Source organism: Mobula birostris, chromosome 3 (assembly GCF_030028105.1).
Source record: "Mobula birostris isolate sMobBir1 chromosome 3, sMobBir1.hap1, whole genome shotgun sequence".
Lineage (NCBI taxonomy): Eukaryota > Metazoa > Chordata > Chondrichthyes > Myliobatiformes > Myliobatidae > Mobula > Mobula birostris.
Window position 1 is genome coordinate 187,015,752 of NC_092372.1, and position 20,582 is coordinate 187,036,333.

The 20,582-nt window shown below is 40.3% G+C and overlaps 1 protein-coding gene across 16 annotated transcripts in view; it reads left to right on the forward strand.

The window, feature by feature from the left end:
- LOC140195483 (sickle tail protein) overlaps positions 1-20,582 on the forward strand; it is a 696,918-nt gene that overhangs the window by 583,400 nt on the left and 92,936 nt on the right. Inside the window, exon 1 of one of the 16 annotated variants that reach the window (XM_072253847.1) lies at positions 2,775-2,795. The exons of 14 other annotated variants lie outside the window; for them this stretch is intronic. Coding sequence is in view for 1 of the 2 variants with exons in the window: in XM_072253844.1 (XP_072109945.1) it covers positions 13,826-13,834 (9 nt within the window). In the remaining variant the exon portion in view is untranslated. Of the gene's footprint in view, positions 1-2,774; positions 2,796-13,782; positions 13,835-20,582 lie in introns of those variants that run through there. One more of the 16 variants, XM_072253844.1, reaches the window with a different exon arrangement.

Here is a 20,582-nt window from a genome sequence, read left to right on the forward strand (position 1 = left end):
ACCAGTTGGATTGAAGGACCTGTTTCTGTGTTGTAGTGCTCCATAACTCTATATCCATGCTGAGCCTTTTTCACCAGCTGCGCCCATCCCACGTTCCACATTACAACCACATCATTCCATGCCTTGCCTAAATAAGTGCCTGTCCAGATGCCTCTTAAAGCTTGTAATTGTATCTGATTCCCCCACCACCTTTGACAGCGCATTCCAGTTTTAAAATAAACTTGGGCTTCAGAAAACTCCTTCCTCTCACAAACCTATGCACTCTTATTTTTATAACATCATAATTGAAATAATGTTTCCCTTTTAATAGATTTAGTTTTTTCTCTTGCTTCATTACAGAGTAGCCTTTTATAATTACCTTTTGAATTGCTCCAGTGTAGGCGGTGTACCTCCAGCTGCTAAGGTCCTAAGCTCTGGAATATTTTTCCCTACACATTTTACTTGCTTCTTCTAAATCCCTTCGTAAGGTCTTTCTTCTTGGCCCATACTGTGCCCTTAAAGTGCTTTTTGTTAAATTTCATTGAACGTTCCTGAGATGAACCTTGAGAGTTCTTAATATGTTTTTCCCAGCTCAGGTTAGGTCAAGTAATCTCAGAAAAAGATTTGCAGTATGTTTGCTGGCTGGATCCAACAGTATGAAAAGTTATGGTATGATTAAAATATGATGTAGTTAGTGCAGCTTGAAACTTTCTAGGCTGGCATTCTGTGGACATCTCCCATGGTCCAATATTGTTTTGAATCTGTAGTACTGATCTATATTAATCAATTCATTCTAATTAAGGTCTGAGATCTGTACTCACCTGCTATTAATCTACTAGTTTATATTTGTGATCTCAACCGACAGTTCTCAGAAACCCAACTTGACCGGGCAGTACCTATACTTAAAAAGAAAAGTGTTCCCGGCCAGAGTAAGGTGATGGGGGGCAATTTCTAGGGTGTTGCCATTCAGGTCCCAAAGATGCCAGATTAGAATTATTATCTGTATTTGAAACAAAGATGAAAATGTTGGAAATGTGAAACCCCTTCCTCCACCATTGACCATATTTTCCCCAGGGTAATACTGCCAGCTCTCTGAATGCTTCCTCGTTCAAAATAATCCTCTCAGAGACTTGAATATGTTTTACCATTTTGCAGAAATGTTTCTTGTGGATTCCACCTGCTCCTTTCCTGTGGCCCAAGATCTACGTGGTGGTTTTGTTGGTCCAATAACAGCAATTGGACCTTGAATGCACCACATCACAGTCTGAGGATTCTGACAGCCATATTTCTGATGATATTTACGATGGAAAATGGAGTAAATTAAGGTCAATGATAACGTTTGCTTTTTTTTTTACACCCAGTGTAAAAGATTGTTGACACTGTTGGGGATAAGAAAGTCTGTTAAAGTGGAGTAAGGGGGTTCTAATGCTGTATGGTTGCATTGGTTGAACCCAGCTCCCTTTAAGAAAAATGGCCAATTAGATCAGTAGCACCAAAAGATATTAGTTTGTGTTAGTGTAGCTGCATGGTGCTGGTGACCAACCTAGACAGGATTTTCAAAACCTCGCAGTATGCCTGTTGTGTCTTCTGCCAGCTGGTGAAGTCTGTCGTCCTGCAGCGAGGGCATTGGAAATAACCATAAATACAGAGCATCATGTCTCCTTGCCCCCCCCCACCCACGTTCCCTCTACCCTTCCACTCCTTTCTCTGCCTTCTTTCTCAAACATTTCTGCCCTTTCTGAACAATTTTCTCTGTTGTTACACTCACAGACTCCCTCTGCATTCTCCTTCAATGTCACCCTGTAATCTCCCTCTGGTCTCTCTGTGCATACTCTCGCCATTTTCCTGAGCCTCTCTCACTCTCACTGTCACCCTGATCATATCCTTACACTCCCTCTGCCCCCTCACCCTCATTCTGCTGTCTCTCCCTCACTCTCCATCGCTGTCATGTACACTTTCCCTTTATGTATTCAGTCAGTTTCCTTTCTCTCTTATTTTCATTTTTATCGGTTTCACTCACGTCAAGGGCAACATTATCGAGAAACTTCACTTAAAATTCTGATGGATGTTTTGAAATGCTGAATGTTCAGATTTACTGAGCCTTGTGATTGCTTCCATTCCGTATATTTTTACTGCTGTGAAACTTTCTTGATGCTGAGAATGGAAATCCATTACAAATGGATAGTTCATATGTTTGCAATCAGATGATGAGTTGTATTTTCATCCAACATAAGCAACATTAATCATTTAACGTTGAGAGTAAGTGCAGAAGTTCTGTTAAGCCCTATTGAGATTTCTTCCTCACAGTTAAATGTTTAGCTCATGGCTCAGATGGTCAAGGTGCTCTTTAAATTCCCCAGTTCAGGACTCTGGGCTGTCACAGATTCTATAGTGCGCAGGTGACTGTTTTACCACCACACCTTGGATGGGTTCCTGTCATCTTACTGTCTCCCTCTGTCAACTGTTGCCAAGATTTCTCCTTTTGAAGAAACAAAATCATTGCCAAAATCCACATCTCTTGTTTGAAATTTCTTCTGAAGTGTCTGACTCCCACACTGGGCTTCCAAACCTTCACCATCTCAGCATCAGCCTTAGTTTGGCCTTCTTGGATTCCCTGGCTTCCTTGAGAGTGCACCAGTGAAGAAACATTTCTGATGCTCCATTTAGTCATCAAACTTGTTTTGAAATCAAAAGGACAGTGTGTACTGGAAAGTGAAAATAACACTTAAGGCAACCTTTGCCTTATGAGAAGGTTGGACGCAAGCAAAAGGTTTGCATTTACTACCATCTGTGAGTCACCCAAGTGTGACTTTGAGGTAAGTGCAAGCTTATCTTCTACTTATCTGTTAGTAATTGATCCAGATTGTAATGCTGAGGTTCTTTGTGGTGACGCACTATGAGACAGGAGTCTCCACCCCACAAAACTGCAGACAAAAGTTTGACAACTTGGCAATCCAGTCTCTGCCAACTATCAAACCTACCAAGGGGCTTAGAATTTTTCCAGATTTCTGAAACATTAAGAAGCTAATAAGAAATAGAAATGAGCTTGGCTGTTTGGCTCCTCATGCCTGTTCCGCTAATGAAGAAGGTTACAGCTGATCTTTTCCCTTCATGAAGATTCCCTCAATTTCCCCTAATATCAGTCAACCAGTGGTATCAACACAGGACTTTGCAGCAAGTGCTCCCGGGTTCAAATCCATCCATCTCCTTGTACACTTTTAATTCATGCTGGATTGGGAAAAACTTGGCCTTGGGGAAGAATAAGACAGATGCTAAATAAACAGCAAGGTTACTGCCTGATGTATCACAAGGTGCAGAGAGGAACAAAATATCCCCTAATATTTAAAATTCTATCCATGTCTCAGGTACGGAATTTGAAAGTTCATGGATTAAGAAATTTCCTCTCATCTAATTCCTGACTGCTGGTAACTATGACTCCTTGTTCTGTGCACTCCAGGCAGTGAGAACACTGCTTTTAACCTGCCAAGTATTGTAAGAATTTGACATGTTCCTTTGAGGTCATCTTGTCTCTTCTAAATTCTCAAAAGTTCAGGCCCAATCCATGTAATTTCTCTTCATAGGATAAATCCAGAAATCAATCTGGTGGGTCTTTATGACACACCTATTGCAAACATCCTTCCTTAGGTAATGACACTAGATATTCACCATATTCCTGTTGCTGTCTTCTGATCACACTAGACAATTTTACTTAGAGCGCTTGGAATGAAAATACTTTTCCCTTCCTAAAAGTTTGGCTATCTGTGTGCAGGGATGCACTTCAGTATGAATGGGCATTACTTCAAAATAAACGTTTCATCTTTCTACCAAAGAGGGTGACTTTACATATTCCCACATTGCATTCCTCTGTCATGTCCTCACCCATTTACTTAGCCTCATTATGCCCCCTTTTGCTTCCTCATTGCAAACCTCCCTGGCACTCAAAATCATCAGCAAACATGGATTATATTTACATATTGTGGATAGCTGGTGTCCTGACACTGAGCTGTGTGGCATTTCACTACTCACTGGCTTTCACCCCAAAGACGATCTCTTTATTCTGCCAAGCCCCAAACCACACTGATATGTAAAGGTCCAGAAAACACTCAATCCCATCCAATTTAACTTTGTTTAGTACTGTCCTACAAACATCTTCCAAAAAGAGATGCTGCCTGGCCTGCTGCGTTCACCAGTAACTTTGATGTGTGTTGCTTGAATTTCCAGCATCTGCAGAATTCCTCGTGTTTACTTTCCAAAAATCTAATTGTTTTCCCCCTTATTCTGGTAGTTACAATTTCACAAAACTCTGAACAGATTTGTCTTTTGATGTAGACTCTCCCCAATCCTATTATTAATTTCATTAATCATAGATTCTAGCAATTTTCCAATTGCAGATCTGTAGTGTAATATTTTCTCTCTCAATCCTTCCTTAAGTAGTCGGGGTATATTTGTTACCTTCCAAACTCCATTGTCACCTTTGAGATACAGAGAATCAGATCTTGGGGGATTCATCATCAATCAGTCTTATTAAATTACAAAACTATGAAAATTAATTTGATAGTTAAAAAGAAAGAATATTAAATAACAACATTTTAAATCACTGAAAAAAAAACTTTAAATAAACTTTATTTCTTTAGAGATACAGGGCAGAATAGCCCTTCTGGCCTTTGAGCTGCACTGCCCAGCTTCCCCCGATTCAACCCTTGCCTAATCATAGGACAATTTATAATGAGTAACTAATCTACTAACTGGGATGTCTTTGGACTGTGGGAAAACCCATGCATTGCATTCCATGGGAAGGGTGTACAAACTCCTTACAGAGGACACTAGAATTGAGCTCTGATCTCCAACGCCCCAAACTGTAATGGCGTCGCACTAACCACTACGTTACCATGGCACCTGAGTACTTTGAAAAGTATTAGCACTCATCTCCCAAGTATCTTTTCCTCTCCAGTGGAAAAGATTGTGTGGTATAGCTCAGCGAGCAGATTTTCTATGAGGAGTCTGCCTTGAGTTAACGGCAGTAATGATCGGCCAACAATTTTGGGACTTAGAAGGAATGTTTCTGGTTCATTATGGAATTGCACTGCTTCTCAACAAGTTCCACCATCACTAGTGTTAAAATCCATGTCAAAATCCTTAACATTTTTTGTGGATAATTCACTTTCTTTTGTTCAAGCTACTGTACGTGTCTACAAAGCATAATACGTAGCTCTAACTAAAGAAAAATCAAGAACTGATTTTTCACTGAGTATATTCTTTATTCTACTAAGAATGGGATAGATTTGGAACTGTGAAATAATAAGCCTTGAATGTAGAAATAATACTTAACATGTTAGATTCTGGGATAAAGATTATTTTTTAGAATTAATTTTTATACTATCATTCTTTGGAGAATGCCTTGAAATGCATCATGCCATCCCCATTTTTTAGTGTTAAGTGTGTGATTTAGTCACTTCATTATGTTGTACTCTGAAGTGCAGATTATTACACTGAAGGTCACACAATGAGTTTTAGAGGAAGAGCACAGAGCATGGATGCTGGGTTTAGACTGCGATTAGTGAGGGAACCATGCTTCTAAATTAAAAGCTTTAATTGAAAACTGCAATTGATGTGGATAGCATTGGATTTCAGAGCTTATTGTAGATTCTTGGCAACTTGTAGTCTAGCTATAAAACATAAATTAACGCCTAGCATTGCTGGAAGTAATTGGAAAATATGAATTTCTGCCCAGATTATTGCATCGAATTGACTATAGAGTTCTCTTAGGCCTTATCTTAATTCTTCGGCTCCTTGAAAAAATACTCTTGCCAACTAATAAATCAAGTGGGCATAGGTTTAAGACGTGAGAAAGGAGTTTTGAAGGGGATATGAATGGAAAACATTTTACACAGACAGTGTTTGATGGTGGTAATTGGATACCATAAGACCATACGACAAAGTACAGAATTATACCATTCGACCCATTGAATCTGCACCACTATTCAATCATGGCTGATTAGTTATCCCTCTGAACCCCATTCTCCCACCTTCGCTCCATAACCTTTGACACCCTTACGAATCAAGAACCTGTCAACCTTAATTTTAAACATACCCAATACTTGGCCTTCATAGTTGTCTGTGGCAATGAATTCCACAGATGCACCACTCTCTGGCTAAATAAATTCCTCCTCATCTGTTTTCTAAGGTGACATCCTTATATTCTAAGGCTGTACCCTCTAGATTCTAGACTCCTACACTATTGGAAGCATCCTCTGCACATTCACTCTATCTAGGCCTTTCAATATTCGATAGATTTGAATGAGATCCCTCCCCCCTTCTCCTAAACTCCAGCAAGTGCAGGCCCAGATCCATCAAACGTTCATCCAATCACAGCATATGGGAGACATTATGACAGTCGCTACAGGCCTAAAAGGAAAATGGGATAAGTGCAGTTGTGCAAAACGATATGGACCTAATACTAGAAAATAGGATTTGTGTGGAAAGGCAGAAAGATCAGCGCGGACATTGTGGGCTGAAGGACTCATTTCTCTGCTGTTCAACCAGTATCTGCAACAATTCAATTCCAATTGATTCATGTTTGCACAGAATTGCTTCAATCTGTAATCAAACATCTCAAAAATCTGATTTTTATTTTTTGATGTGCAACATGGGAGTATTTCAGGAAGTGAAAATTCCACTCGGACCAGAAACCCTTCTTTTCAATTAGTTTCTAGGCAAAGCAGCACCTTTATTCTGGGCAGCCTAGATTGCACCTTGCATTTATTTAAATTCCCCTTTGATGTCATTTTCTTCTTTCTGTCAGTTGTGAGGCTGGAAGAGACAACAGAGGGAGGGGGTGACACCAAAGAGAGATTTGTAAACCAGGATAAGAACTTTGGGCAGCAAAGCTGAAATTGCTTTCCATTCTCTCCACAAATTCTGGTGTTGGATGACTAAGCATGAACTGATGGAGATTGAAGTGTTCTAGTCCATTAGTCAGACAGACATTGAGAATTTCAATAACAGATTAATGGAGACAGTTGTAGAATCATTCAGTTTAATGGAGAAGGTATGATGTTATCTAGGTGATAAGGTGAATTTCTGGTTTGTAGCTTATCTTAGTATTTAGTATTACACCAAAATTGTGAACAGTTTGGTTCATCCTCAGTCAATTGCCAGGGAGAATGATGTAGAATAGAGTCAGCATAGAAAAATGGAGTTTGTGGCAGTGATTGATGGAAATGCCCTCGATCTTGCCAATACTTTATCAGAGGAGATTTCTGCCTGATCATTTTGGATATCAAACAAGCAGTTTGACAATTTAGAGATAGTAGAGAGGTCATAAATGAAACCGAGGTGATAAAAATCTGCTTAGTATTATGATGTGCTGGTGTGGGTCCGACCAACAAATCCATTGTACAAAATGAAATATAGGTTACTTTCCTTTTGGAAAGCGTCAGCTGTCCGCGATGAGTCTCGAGACCTTTCACTGGTGTACATTAACATATAAATGAGAGCATAAATTCCCAGGTGCAAAGATATTATATTATCTCACTAAATCATGATTACTTTAAGTGACAGTTTCATCTTCTAACATGATGGGTCTTCTGTAATATATTAGGTGAATTGTTCCCTAGTAGCTGTAAGCATGAGTATCTCAATGTTCAAATTGAATTAGACAGAGAAAGTTTGGAATGATTCCAAGAAAAACGAGCTGCTTTTTTTGTCGTCTTTATGAAACAACTGTAAATATGTGATCACCTGTAAAGTTTAAAAGATGCAATATTACTCTTAGTGGTGTGTGCATGTAATTTAAAACAGTTTTCACGACTGAGAAAATTATATTTTCTGATGTTTCTCTTTGTAATTTCTTTTATGCTTGTTATATTTATGGTTAACTTTTAGATGTTAAAAATCTGTGTGTATGAGGTGAGGAATAGCAAAAAGGCAATTTATCTAGTTCCTAATTTCCATATTGAATAAGGTAATAATATTAAATAAAATAATATTTACTAAGCCCTGGCTGAACCATGACATCTGCAATCTGCTGAAGGCCAGATCAGAGGTGTTCAAGTCTGGCAAGCAAGGAAGTTACAAGAAGTTCAGCTTTGATCTCTGGAAAGCAATCTCGCAGGTGAAGTGGCAATTCCAGACTAAACTTGAATCATCAAAGAATGCTTGACTGCTGTGGCAGGGCTTGAATGCCATAACCTCTTACAAAGTGAAATCAAGAGACATCAGGACAAAAGGGCTTCCAGATGAGCTCAATGCCTTCAGTGCTCACTCTGACCATCAAAACATGGAGGAATCTTCACATAGTTCCACATTCCTGTGATCTCAGTCACTAAGGCCAAACTGAGAGCATCTTTCAGGAAGGTGAACCCATGGAAACCACCTGGCCCAGATGGGGTCCTGGCCGAGTACTAAAGACCTTTGCTGATCAGCTGTGTGGAATGTTCACTGAAGTCTTTAACCTCTTGCTTCAGCAGTATAAGGTAGCAATGTGGTTCAAGCAGGCTTCAATCATACAGGTGGCTAAAAAAAAATGTGATAACCTGCCTCAATGATTATCATCCAGTAGCACTTACATCCACTGAGATGAATTGTTTTGAAAGGTTGGAGATGCAAATTATCAACTCCTACGTGAGAGGCAAATTGGATTTGCTCCAATTTGCCCATCGGCACAGTAGGTCCACAGTAGATGCCATCTCATTAGTGCTCACTCAACTCTGGAACATTTGTACAGCGGAGGTGCATGCATCAGGATGCTCTTTATCAACTACAGCTTGGCATTCAATACTATCCCTTTAAAAGCTAATCAATAAGCTTCAAGACCTGGTCCTCAATACCTCCTTGATCAATTGGATCTTTGATTTCCTCACTCACAGCTTTGAACTTTATCATTAATGGCATAAAAAAAAATCAAAGTAATGATGAACTTTTATAAAATTCTGCTCAGGCTGCAACTGGAATATTATGTTCAATTCTCAATATGATCTTATATAAATTCTACTGGTATTAAGGAGAATCGAGAACAGATTTACAGGACTGACTACTGGGATAGGGAACTTTCATTACAGAGATAGTCAGAGAGGCTGGAACTGTTTACTTTCAAGAAGAGAAGGCTGAGGGGGGCCTAACAGAAGAATATAAATTGATGTGGAGCCTGGCCAGATTGGATGGTTAGTGCCATTCTTGTTGACGGATGATCTGAGGACTGGAGGTCACAGTGAAAAATAGAGCAATGTTTTATTATTGGAATCTGGAATATGCTGCCTGCAGATGTCAAAGCACAGGTTCTATTGCAGCCTTCTGTAGGCCATTGGATAAATATTTGGTGAGAATTTGCAAGATAGCAGTCAAGCAGCTGGGAGTGGTGGGGTAGTTGATAATTTGCACTGATAGAGAGCTGGCATGGACAAATGGTTTTCTTCTTTGCTGTAGCCGTTCAATAATTCTACCATTAAGCATTTCTGTATCAGAAAGAAATTGTATGTTTTAGGGACAGGCTTTCCTCGTGCTTTGCAATTTCATTTTACCCAGGCATGGGGCAGGGAAAAAAGAAAAGAGATCTTCACGTCCTGTTGCATCCCATCAAATTCCAGGTCTTCCTGAGGATTCATAACTGGAGCTGGATGTTTATAGTAGGTACTATACTGAGATTGCTGTATATGTCTGCATGTTTATAGTAGGTACTGTACTGAGATCGCTGTACTGTATATGTCTGCATTTTCCTAGAGTCTCCCTTCACCAGTCTGACCCACCAATCATAACTGGAAGCTCAGGCATGTGTGGCTGGGAAGTGGGTATGGTGGCATTATGAGAAAGTGTAAATCTGTACTTTCTCTTTGAACTACGTTATCTTCTTCACTTCTTGCCCCACATGCTAGATCCCAAAGAAGATACGAGGCTCTTGTCACTGTCTATTATTGGAAGCCATTTCTCAAACACAGCCCCAACTAAAGATGTTTTCAGTCCACTCAAATATTCCTGAAGGAGGAAAGTGCCTTCACCAATTTCCTCATGTCATTTCACAATTATTTCTTTTATTTACCTCATCAATCATTTTAACATTATGTTCTCACTGTTACTGCAGACCAGGGGTTCCCAATCTTTTTTGTGCCATAGAGCCTTACCATTAACCCTTGGGTGGGAACCCTTGCCCTAGAATAATAAAACATTATCCTTCAATAGGTGTATTTATTTACATCACTTTGAGCTTTTGTATATGTTTTCTTGTGATAATCTCAGTTTTAAAAATGAATAGTGAGTTAAACATTGTGGGCCCTGCTGATCAGATCCGATTTGCTGCTGTGGCAGCTTAGTCAGAGCGAGTCCACTGTCTGTGCAACTCGTTCAAAACAAGTCCACTCCCTGTTGGTAACTTGGTCAAAGCAAGCTTTCGTTGCTCATCTGACGCAGAAAGAAGCCCTGCACGTTATCCTTGCACATATTTGTTGTTGGTGATCAGTCACAGCATTGTTAGTTTTATTTTCCCCACTGAGAATAGAATGCTGGCATATAATTCTGCTCAGTTTTTGATTAAAGCAATCTGGTTAGTTCATCTATGTATAAAATTGGTCTTGCCCCTAGGTCTAAGGAAACCTTTATATCCTCGGAAATGAGTGCATTGCAAAACCATTTAGTTCTGCATACTAGGAATCAACAGGATGCTTGATCACAAGACTGGACCTACTGCAGCTTCAAACGGCTGAATCTTTCTTCCCAAAAAAAGTGTAATTCCAGCAGAGGTGAAATGCAAAAAGAAAATCTCAAAGTAAACCAATCTCAAACCCATCCACTTCTGATCTTAAAGACTTTTGATTAAACAATGAACGATTAGTCAAGAAACTGTTGGCAAGTTGGGGCAGAATGCTCTTGGCATACTAGCCTTCAATCAGGGCCCTGAGTTGAGATGTTATGCTGCAGTTCTACAAGATGGCCCTGGTGAACCATGGGGATGTTCTACAGCCTACATACAATACTTCTAAATATACCTCTTTTGAATTACTCCCTCTGCAATCTGCAGCATGTAATTTCCCTTTAAGCAATATACTTTTAAATTGATTTAATGATCTACAGATTTCTTGACCTTCTGAAGGACTCATCAGACTTAACTCTCAAACAAGCACCTTTAAGCAGATTAAGATTCATTGCCATAACTGGAAGCAAGACAGGAGGAGTGGTGGGGGAGCTCCAGGACAGGCTGAAACAAAAGGAATAAGACTCCCCTCTACCCAGCATCTTGTTAGCAAATATGCAGTCACTGGAGAGTAAAATTGAGGGCCTGAAGGGAAGATCGATGTATCAAAGGGAAATGAGAGATTGTAGTATTCAGTGCTTTACTGAGACATAGCTACTCCCAGCATGCCAGATATGATAATCAGACCCATTGACTTCTCAGTGCACTGGATGAACCAAAATGCTGGATTTGGAAAAGGACAATGGTGGTTGGGCATTTCATGATAAACTCTCTGTGGTGCTCCAATGTGGCGGTTTTGACGAACTTGTGCTCCCCCTGGCCTTGAACACCTAACAGTCAAATTCCATCCATTCTATTTTCTAAGGCAGTTCTCATCCATGATTCTGACCGCACTTTACATACCACCAGCGGCCACCCATAATCAAGTGCTTGAGATACTGCACCAAACTAGAAACAATCCATCCCAATCCATTTCATATCATAGTTGAGGATTTCAATCAGACTTGTTTGAAGAAACCCCTGCCCATTTACCATCGGCATATAAGCTGTAGCACCAGAAGTCCCAACACATTAGACCACTGCTATACTAAAATAAGGAATACCTACTGTTCCATGCCCAGACTACATTTTGTGAATGTGATCACTTGGCTGTCCTCTTAGCGGCAGAGATTAAAGAGCAAGGACAACATTCAGGGATTAGAACAACAAAGAGGTGACTGTGGGAAGCAGAGGAGCAGCTGCAGGATTGCTTCGAGTTGGTGGACTGGGCTGTGTTCAAGGACTCATCTGTGGATCCGATTGAATACAACATAGTTGTCACGGACTTCATAAAAACAGTTGTAGACAAGTGTGTCCCCACAAAATCATTCAGTCTTCCCCAACTAGAAGCCCTTGGTGAACCATGAGATCCACAATCTGCTGAGGGCTACATCAGAGGCATTCAAGTCTGGTGACCAAGAAAGTTACAAGAAGTACAGGGATGATCTCCTGAAAGCCATCTCATGGGTGAGGTGGTAATTCCGACTAAACTTGAATCAATGAAGGATGCTTGATAGTTGTGTCAGAAAATGTGTACTATCACCTCGTATAAAGTAAAATCAAAGGACATAAGCGACAACAAGGCTTGGCTTCCAGATAAACGCAATGCCTTCAATACTCGCTTTGACTGTCAAAACGTGGAGGAACCAACGTGAACTCCCAGAGCCCGCAATGATCCTGTGATTTTAGTCTCTGAGGCTGATGTGCGAGCAACCTTCAGGAGAGTGAACCCATGGAAAGCATCCGGCCCAGATGGGGGACCTGACTAAGTATTAAAAACCTGTGCCGTTCAATTGGCTGGACTGTTCATTGAGATCCTTAACCTCTTGCTTTGGCAGTCTGAGGTACTCACTTGCTTCAAACAGGCTTCAATTACATTGATACCTAAGAACATGGTAACCTGCCTCAATGACTATCATCCAGTAGTGCTTATATAGACAGTGATGGAGTGGCTTGAGAGGTTGGTGATAAAACATATTAACTCCTGCCTGAGAAAATGACTTGGATTCGCTTCACTTTGACTACCAGCACAACAGGTCTCATTAGCTCTTCAGTCAACCTTGACTGAACCTGGACAGAACAGATGCATACATCAGGATGCTCTGTATCGATTACAGTGATCACCCAGTCGGTGTGCTCTTTCATTATTTCTATTATGGTTGTTAGATTTATTGAGTGTGCTCACAAGGAAATGAATCTCAGGGTTGTATATGGTGACATGTGTACTTTGATAATAAATTCACTGAACAGTTGTATAAAATGTTGGCAAAACTATAATTTTTTGTGTTCAGTGTTGGTCACCCTGGTTTAAAAAAAAAATGACAATAAGCTGGAAGGAGTGCAGAAAAAAATTATAGGGACATTCCGGGTTTCAAGGGACTGGGATTTGGGGAGACGTTGGGCAGGCCAGGATTTTATTCCTTGGAGTGCAGAGACAGAGAGATGATTTTATAGAGGTGTATAAAATCATGAGGGTCATAGGTAGGGTGCTGTATAGCTCTATGACTCTCAGGTTGTTGACTTTCTGCCTACCTTTGAGTAGTTGCCCTCTTTATAATGACAGGTCATGGAGGAATTTGGAAGATGAAAGAAGATAAGATGGGCCAAATCTTTGAGGGAAGTACCTGGTGTAGCACAGGAAGAGCAGGAATGTTTCTTCAGGGCTTAACTGCCTGCCCAATCATTGATCTCTCTTCTGTGATGTGTGGCCATCCACCACTATATTTACCGACATCCATGGGCATCAGCCTTGTCCATGAACCTATTGTAATGATTATGAGCGATTAGCCCTACACAGCTGTTAACTGCAGATTTTATTTATTTAGCTCTGACTCAAAGGTTGGGGCAACCAATGAGACTCTGTAAACACCAGCTGAAAGATGTGACAGATTGCTCCATGGTAACTTTGACCCAGTGATGTACTCAAATTTCAAATTATATTTTTTTGTGGGAGGTACTTTATTTCAGTTTGGCGCTGGCCCTCGCACCCAATCGTTGGCAGGCACAAGTAGCTCAGTATAAAGGCAGGTTTGAGTGTGGTGAAAGGCAGCAGCGCAAGCTCTGCCATGCCTTTGGATTGTTTTTGTTTCTGTGTAAATGAACATGTCATTTTATTGAGAGTGATTAATGGAGCAGGTAAGAGAGTTTCCTAGGCTGTCGATACCAATTACATGATTGTGTGAACAGTAAGCTTCATCAATCATTGTTTAACACGTTTTGCAAATGTATGTTGAATAACGAGATGTGCATCCAGTAGAGAGCCTGGACACTGTAGGTTTTCTTCTACTTGGTGAAGTTGGATGAAAGAGCTAATGTTAATTAACACAGTCCTTATGCTAAGATGGTTTAGCAGCTAACAAATGATCAATTGTTGCTTTCCTCTCAAACTTATTAAAATATTTGTGGTTATGATAATTTTTGACATTAAAGATTGAAAACAATTCTGTATTTTGAGTCCTGATATAATAATATATTTTCCTTTTGACTTCTGTTCTTAGAAGACATTGTGGTTTGCTGCTCCTTAATTACACCTTTGAGTAATATATTGTTTTGGAATTTTGAATATAAAGAACTAGAAATGTGTAGGCTTCAATCATTTGCTTTTGCATTCGCATTAAACACTGACAATTAAAAAAAAAGATGTTGGGAGTCATGTTGGTATGGAACTTCTATTCAAAGGCTGCTTTGGCTTATTTTGAAGTTGTTTTGTCTAATCAAAGACAGACATCAACAGGTTTAACGAAGACAGATCTCTCAGTCTGCCAAAATATGTGACCACTGTGCGTCACAGAATGTTGGACAATAATCTGATGAGAAGTTATTTTGAAAGAGCACCTTAAGGGAGGAGCTAGGGATAGACAGATATTAAGGAAAGTTAAGGAGGGGGGTTTTCAGTGCCAGGTATAGCTGAAGAAAGAGTGACTGTGGGTGCAGCAACTCAGGAGAGGAGAGAGGAAGAAACAGATAAGGTAATGAAATTTAGATAAAGAGAAATCGCAGAAATGGAGAGGAACAAGATATGGGAACAAAATTAATATGTTTAAAATGGAGTTATTGCTTAACTAGGAGTTCGTGTAGGTCACTCATTGCAGTCAAGATGGGTGAACATGACTTGGTGAGATTTGGAATGTGGGCAGTAAAATTGGTTTACGTCAGATTTATGAAGGGTAGTGTTCAGAAGGCTGCTGGAGAGTGTGTTGGAGAAGTCAAGCCCAGGGGTTACAGAGATGTAAATCAGAAGATGAGGCTGGGATGGATTCATCTGGTTGTGAAGATGAAAATAACTACTCTTAGTGATGGCAGGGCTGAAGAAATTAAGAGGACAAAGAGGGAGCACAAAATATAATTTCCGTGCAAAATTAAGAAAAACGCCAAAGCATTTTATCTATGTATCGAGGGCAAGGGGTAACAAGAAAAAGAGGAAGGGGTGCATTAAGGGACATAGAGTTGATCTGTGAATGGATCACAGCATGTAGGTGAGGTCTTACTTCTCATCTATATTCACTTTGAAGAAGGGCAACATAGTTGGAGAATGCAGGAAGGAGACAGTGAAATTCTTGTGCATGTAACTATTAAAAAGGTAATGTATTAGATACCCTAGTGGATCTAAAGTTGGATTATTCCTGGATATGATGAGGGATAGCTGAGGCTTCTATGGATCACAAAGGAGGACAATGCCAGGACTCTTAAAAAAGCATTTTAAATCTTTGCTGGCGAATGGAAGGTGACAGGTGACTGGAAAATAGCAGGTGTGTATGTTATTTGAAAAAGGAACGTGGACAGCCAAGTAATGAGAGGCCGTTGAGTTTGAAGTCAGTGGTAGGGAGGTTGTTGGAAAAGTCCCAAGGGACAGGATTAATCTGTACTTAAAAAAGGAAGAACAGTAATGAACAGTAATCAACATGACCTTGAATGGAAGAACTTGTCTGAATATGAACATAGCATATTGACAAGAGCAGAGCAATTAATGCAGTCTGCTTGGACTTCCGTAAGAACTTTGATCATGCCCCACGTGAGAAACTGGTCCAAACGTTTAGTGTCAAGAAGATCAAGAATTACCTAGTAGATTTTCTGCAAAACTAATTTAATGGCTCTAGTGATTGGAATCCTATATGGTGAACCATATGGATGAATGCTATGACCCTCACTAATACTTACGCATTAATGCTTTGAATGTGAATATAGCAGGTATGGTTATAAGATTGGAGATATTACAAATATTGTTGTTGATAATGAGGAGGCTGTAGAATGGTATTGATCAGTTGTAAGATAAGCAGAGCAATGGCAGATCAAATTGAATCCCGACTGTGAGGTGATGCGCTTTGGAAGGACTAATGAAGGGTAGGACATGCACAGCACAGTGAACTGTAGAACCCCTGGGAGTACTAAGGAAGAGAAAGGTCTTGTTACATGTCCAATGATCTGTGAAGGTAACATTGCAAGTAGATAAGTGGTGAGAAAGACATACAGAATTCTTGCCTTCATTAGTTGGGCAGAGAATACAAAAAGAGTGTTATAAAACAACTCAACAAAACTCCCACTAATTCGTATGTGGGTGCTGCCCACTGTGCTCATTGGCACATTCGAAGAAGGACATGATTCCTGAGAAGACTGAGGTCCTTTAACATCTGCCAGACGATGCTGAGGATGTTCTATGAGTCTGTGGTGGCCAGTGCTATCATGTTTGCTGTTGTGTGCTGGGGCAGCAGGCTGAGGGTGGCAGGCACCAACAGAATCAACAAACTCATTCGTAAGGCCAGTGATGTTATGGAGATGGAACTGAACTCTCTCACGGTGGTGTCTGAAAAGAGGATGCTGTCTAAGTTGCATGCCATCTTGGTCAATGTCTCCCATCCACTACATAATGTACTGGGTGGGCACAGGAGTACATTCAGCCAGAGACTCATTCCACTGAGATGCAGCACAGACAGTCATAGGAAGTCATTCCTGCCTGTGGCCATCAAACTTTACAACTCCTCCCTTGGACGGTCAGACACCCTGGTCCTGGACTTATTTCCTGGCATAATTTACATATTACTATTTAACTATTTATGGTTTTATTACTATTACTATTTATTATTTATGGTGCAACTGTAACGAAAACCAATTTCCTCCAGGATCGATAAAGTATGACTATGATTGCACTGGAGAGGATGCAGAAGATATTTCCTCAGAATATGAACTGGGGTGCTGCATTTTGCTGTTTATAAGAAAGTGGATAGGCTGGGTTTGTTTTACATGGAGCTAAGGAGGTTGAAGGAAGACCTGAATTAAGCTTCATTACAAAATCATGAGGGTGAAAAATAGATTAGGAAGCAAAATCAGAAGTACCTAGAACTAATTGTTTAAAATAGAGTGTAATAACTTTAGAGGAAAATCCTGAGGAAGAAATTTTACCTGCAGGGGTTTGTTGTAATGTGGAATGCATTGCCTAATGGGTGGTGAAGACAGGTACTCTCATTTACATATTGGTGAAGTACTTAGCTGAGTATTTGAATTGACAAATATAGAACACCACTGGAAATGGGATGACTACGAATGGGTACTTGATGTTTGGCATGGACACAGGGGACTGAAGGACATCTTTCAGTACTGTATGTCTCCTCAACTCTGACTCTTGGACCATTATGTTGTCCAGTGCTTATCTTGTGATCAAATGCAACAGCGACGTTGTAAGTTACATGATTTTATTTAAGATGGACAGTACTTAAATAAAAATACACCTCAGAATCTAAACTGTGGAAAAATGTGCATTTTTCAGTCAATAATAATTTGTAATTTTTCTGTATAAATGTAAAGTCTGTTTATAGTAACCATTAGTGTTGCCTTCCATTACCCAGCCCCCAAACCACTCTCCTTTGAAAATCCCTAAGTCATTTAATTCCAGAAGAAATAGTTTAAAGACAAAATTCATCATTGCCATGACGGGGGATTGGCAGTTAATAATAGATGTACTCATAGACATCCTCCCAAGAATAAGGATAATTTTTAAAAATGGTTGTGCTGAAACATTAATTGTAAGCAAAACATTGTGAGAAGTTGAGAGCTTCTTGGACTTGGTAATAATGCAAATAAATTAACTTTGATTTGCATGACAATTCAATTGTTATATTGTGTGAAAAGTAATTATTGTTTTCTAATATGCATTTCTTATATGCATTTTTCTAATATGCATTTCTAATATGCATTGTGGGAAGTGAACTTTTTAGGTCAAATAGACTTGTTTATTCTGAAGGTGAAGTAAATTTTGAAAAGCTGTTTTCATTTCCTCATTTCATCTCATTGGTTCTCCTGACTTATTGCAGTTGGCTAAGAATGAAACATTAAATTTGCCCGTCTATTAACTATGAAAGAAATCTGAATTGAGTTGGAATATTTGATGAGAAGCCAAAGGCCTTTTAGTGTGGTGTTCAGATCTGTAGAATACAACTGTGATGCTAGCATGTACGCGGCACAAAGCATTATGAAGCATTACTTGTGGCTTTCTTGTGATCTTACTCAGAGTTTAAGCTTGTTCATAATAAAGTTGTTGCCACTTCCCATATCCTTGCGACAATATCTAGGTTATTTGATGGAGCACTTTTTGGTGCTCCCTGAAACACCTTCACTGACAGACACGAGTTAATATCACACACTGTATATCTTCTCCAAGGAATCAGAATTAGAATCAGGTTTATTTTCACCCGCATGTGACGTGAAATTTGTTAACTTAGCAGCAGCAGTTCAATGCAATACATAATATAGCAGAGGAAAAAAATAAAAAAAACAAAAATAATAACAATAATAAATAAACAAGTAAACCAATTATGTATATTGAATAGATTACAAAAATGTGCAAAAACAGAAATATTGTATCTTTAAAAAAAAAGTGAGGTAGTGTTCAAAGGTTCAATGTTCATTTAGGAATCGGATGGCAGAGGGGAAGAAGCTGTTCCTGAATCACTGAGTGTGTGTCTTCAGGCTTCTGTATCTCCTACCTGATGGTAACAGTGAGAAAAGGGCATGCCCTGGGTGCTGGAGGTCCTTAATAATAGCCACTGTCTTGCATTCTTTATAACTATATCAATATGTTGGGACCAGGTTAGATCCTCAGAGATCTTGACACCCAGGAACTTGAAGCTGCTCACGCTCTGCACTTCTGATCCCTCTATGGGGATTGGTATGTGTTCCTTCATCTCACCCTTCCTGAGGTCCACAATCAGCTCTTTCGTCTTACTGATGTTGAGTGCCAGGTTGTGGCTGCTGCACCACTCCACTAGTTGGCATATCTCACTCCTGTATGCCTTCTCATCACCATCTGAGGTTGTATCGTCAGCAAATTTACAGATGGTGTTTGAGCTATGCCTAGCCACACAGTCATGTGTATACAGACAGTAGAGCAGTGGGCTAAGCACACACCCCTGTGGTGCAACAGTGTTGATCGTCAGCGAGGAGGATATGTTATCACCAATCTGCACAGATTGTGGTCTTCTGGTTAGGAAGTCGAGGATCCAATTGCAGAGGGAGGTACAGAGGCCCAGGTTCTGCAACTTCTCAATCAGGATTGTGGGAATGATGGTATTGAATGCTGAGCTATAGTCGATGAACAGTATCCTGACGTAGGTGTTTGTGTTGTCCAGGTGGTCTAAAGCCGTGTGGAGAACCATTGAGATTGCATCTGTCATTGACCTATTGTGGTGATAGGCAAATTGTAATGGGTCCAGGTCGTTGCTGAGGCAGGAGTTCAGTGTAGTCATGACCAATCCCTCAAAGCATTTCATCACTGTCGATGTGAGTGCTACCGGGCGATAGTCATTAAGGCAGCCCACATTATTCTTCTTCAGCACTGGTATAATTGTTGCCTTTTTGAAGCAAGTGAGAACTTCTGCGCATAGCAGTGAGAGGTTGAAAATGTCCTTGAATACTCCCGGTAGTTGGTTGGCACAGGTTTTCAGAGCCTTACCAGGTACTCCATCGGGACCTTCCACCATGCGAGGGTTCACTCTTTTTAAAGACAGCCTACATCAGCCTCTGAGTTGGAGGTCACAGGGTCACCGGGTGCTGCAGGGATCTTCACAGCTGTAGTTATGTTCTCCATTTCAAAGCATGAATAGAATGTGTTGAGTTCATCTGGGAGTGAAGCATCACTGCCATTCATGCTATTGGGCTTCACTTTGTAGGAAGTAATGTCTTGCAGACCCTGCCAGAGTTGCCGTGCATCTGATGTCACCTCCAACCTCTTTTGAAATTGTCTCATCGCCCTTGAAATAGCCCTCTGCAAATCATACCTGTTTTTCCGGTACAAGCCTGGGTAGCCAGACTTGAATGCCACAGATCTAGCCTTCAGCAGACGACGTACCTCCTGGTTCATCCACAGCTTTTGGTTTGGGAATGTACAGCAAGTCTTTGTGGGCACATGCTCATTCACATAGATTTGAATGAAGTCGGTAACAACTGCAGCATACTCATCCAGGTTCGAAGATGAATCCCTGAATACAGTCCAGTCCATCGATTCAAAGCAGTCTTGTATGCACTCCTGTGCTTCCCTTGTCCAACCCTTCTTGATCCTCACTGCTGGTCCTGCAGTCTTTAGTCTCTGCCTATACTCAGGGTAGAAGTACAGCTAGGTGATCAGACTTCCCGAAGTGAGGGCGTGAAATAGCACAGTAGGCATTCTTGATAGTGGTGTAGCAATGGTCCAGTGTGTTGTTTCCTCTAGTATTGCAAGTGATCTGTTGGTGGTAGTTGCTTTTTCAGACTGGTCTGGGTAAAATCTCCCAAAACGATGGTGAAGGTGTTAGGGTGTACTGTTTCATGCATGTTGATCCCATTACTCAGATTATTTGACATTGGCCTGAGGTAAAATGTAAACTGCTACCAAAATGACCTCAGAGAACTCCCATGG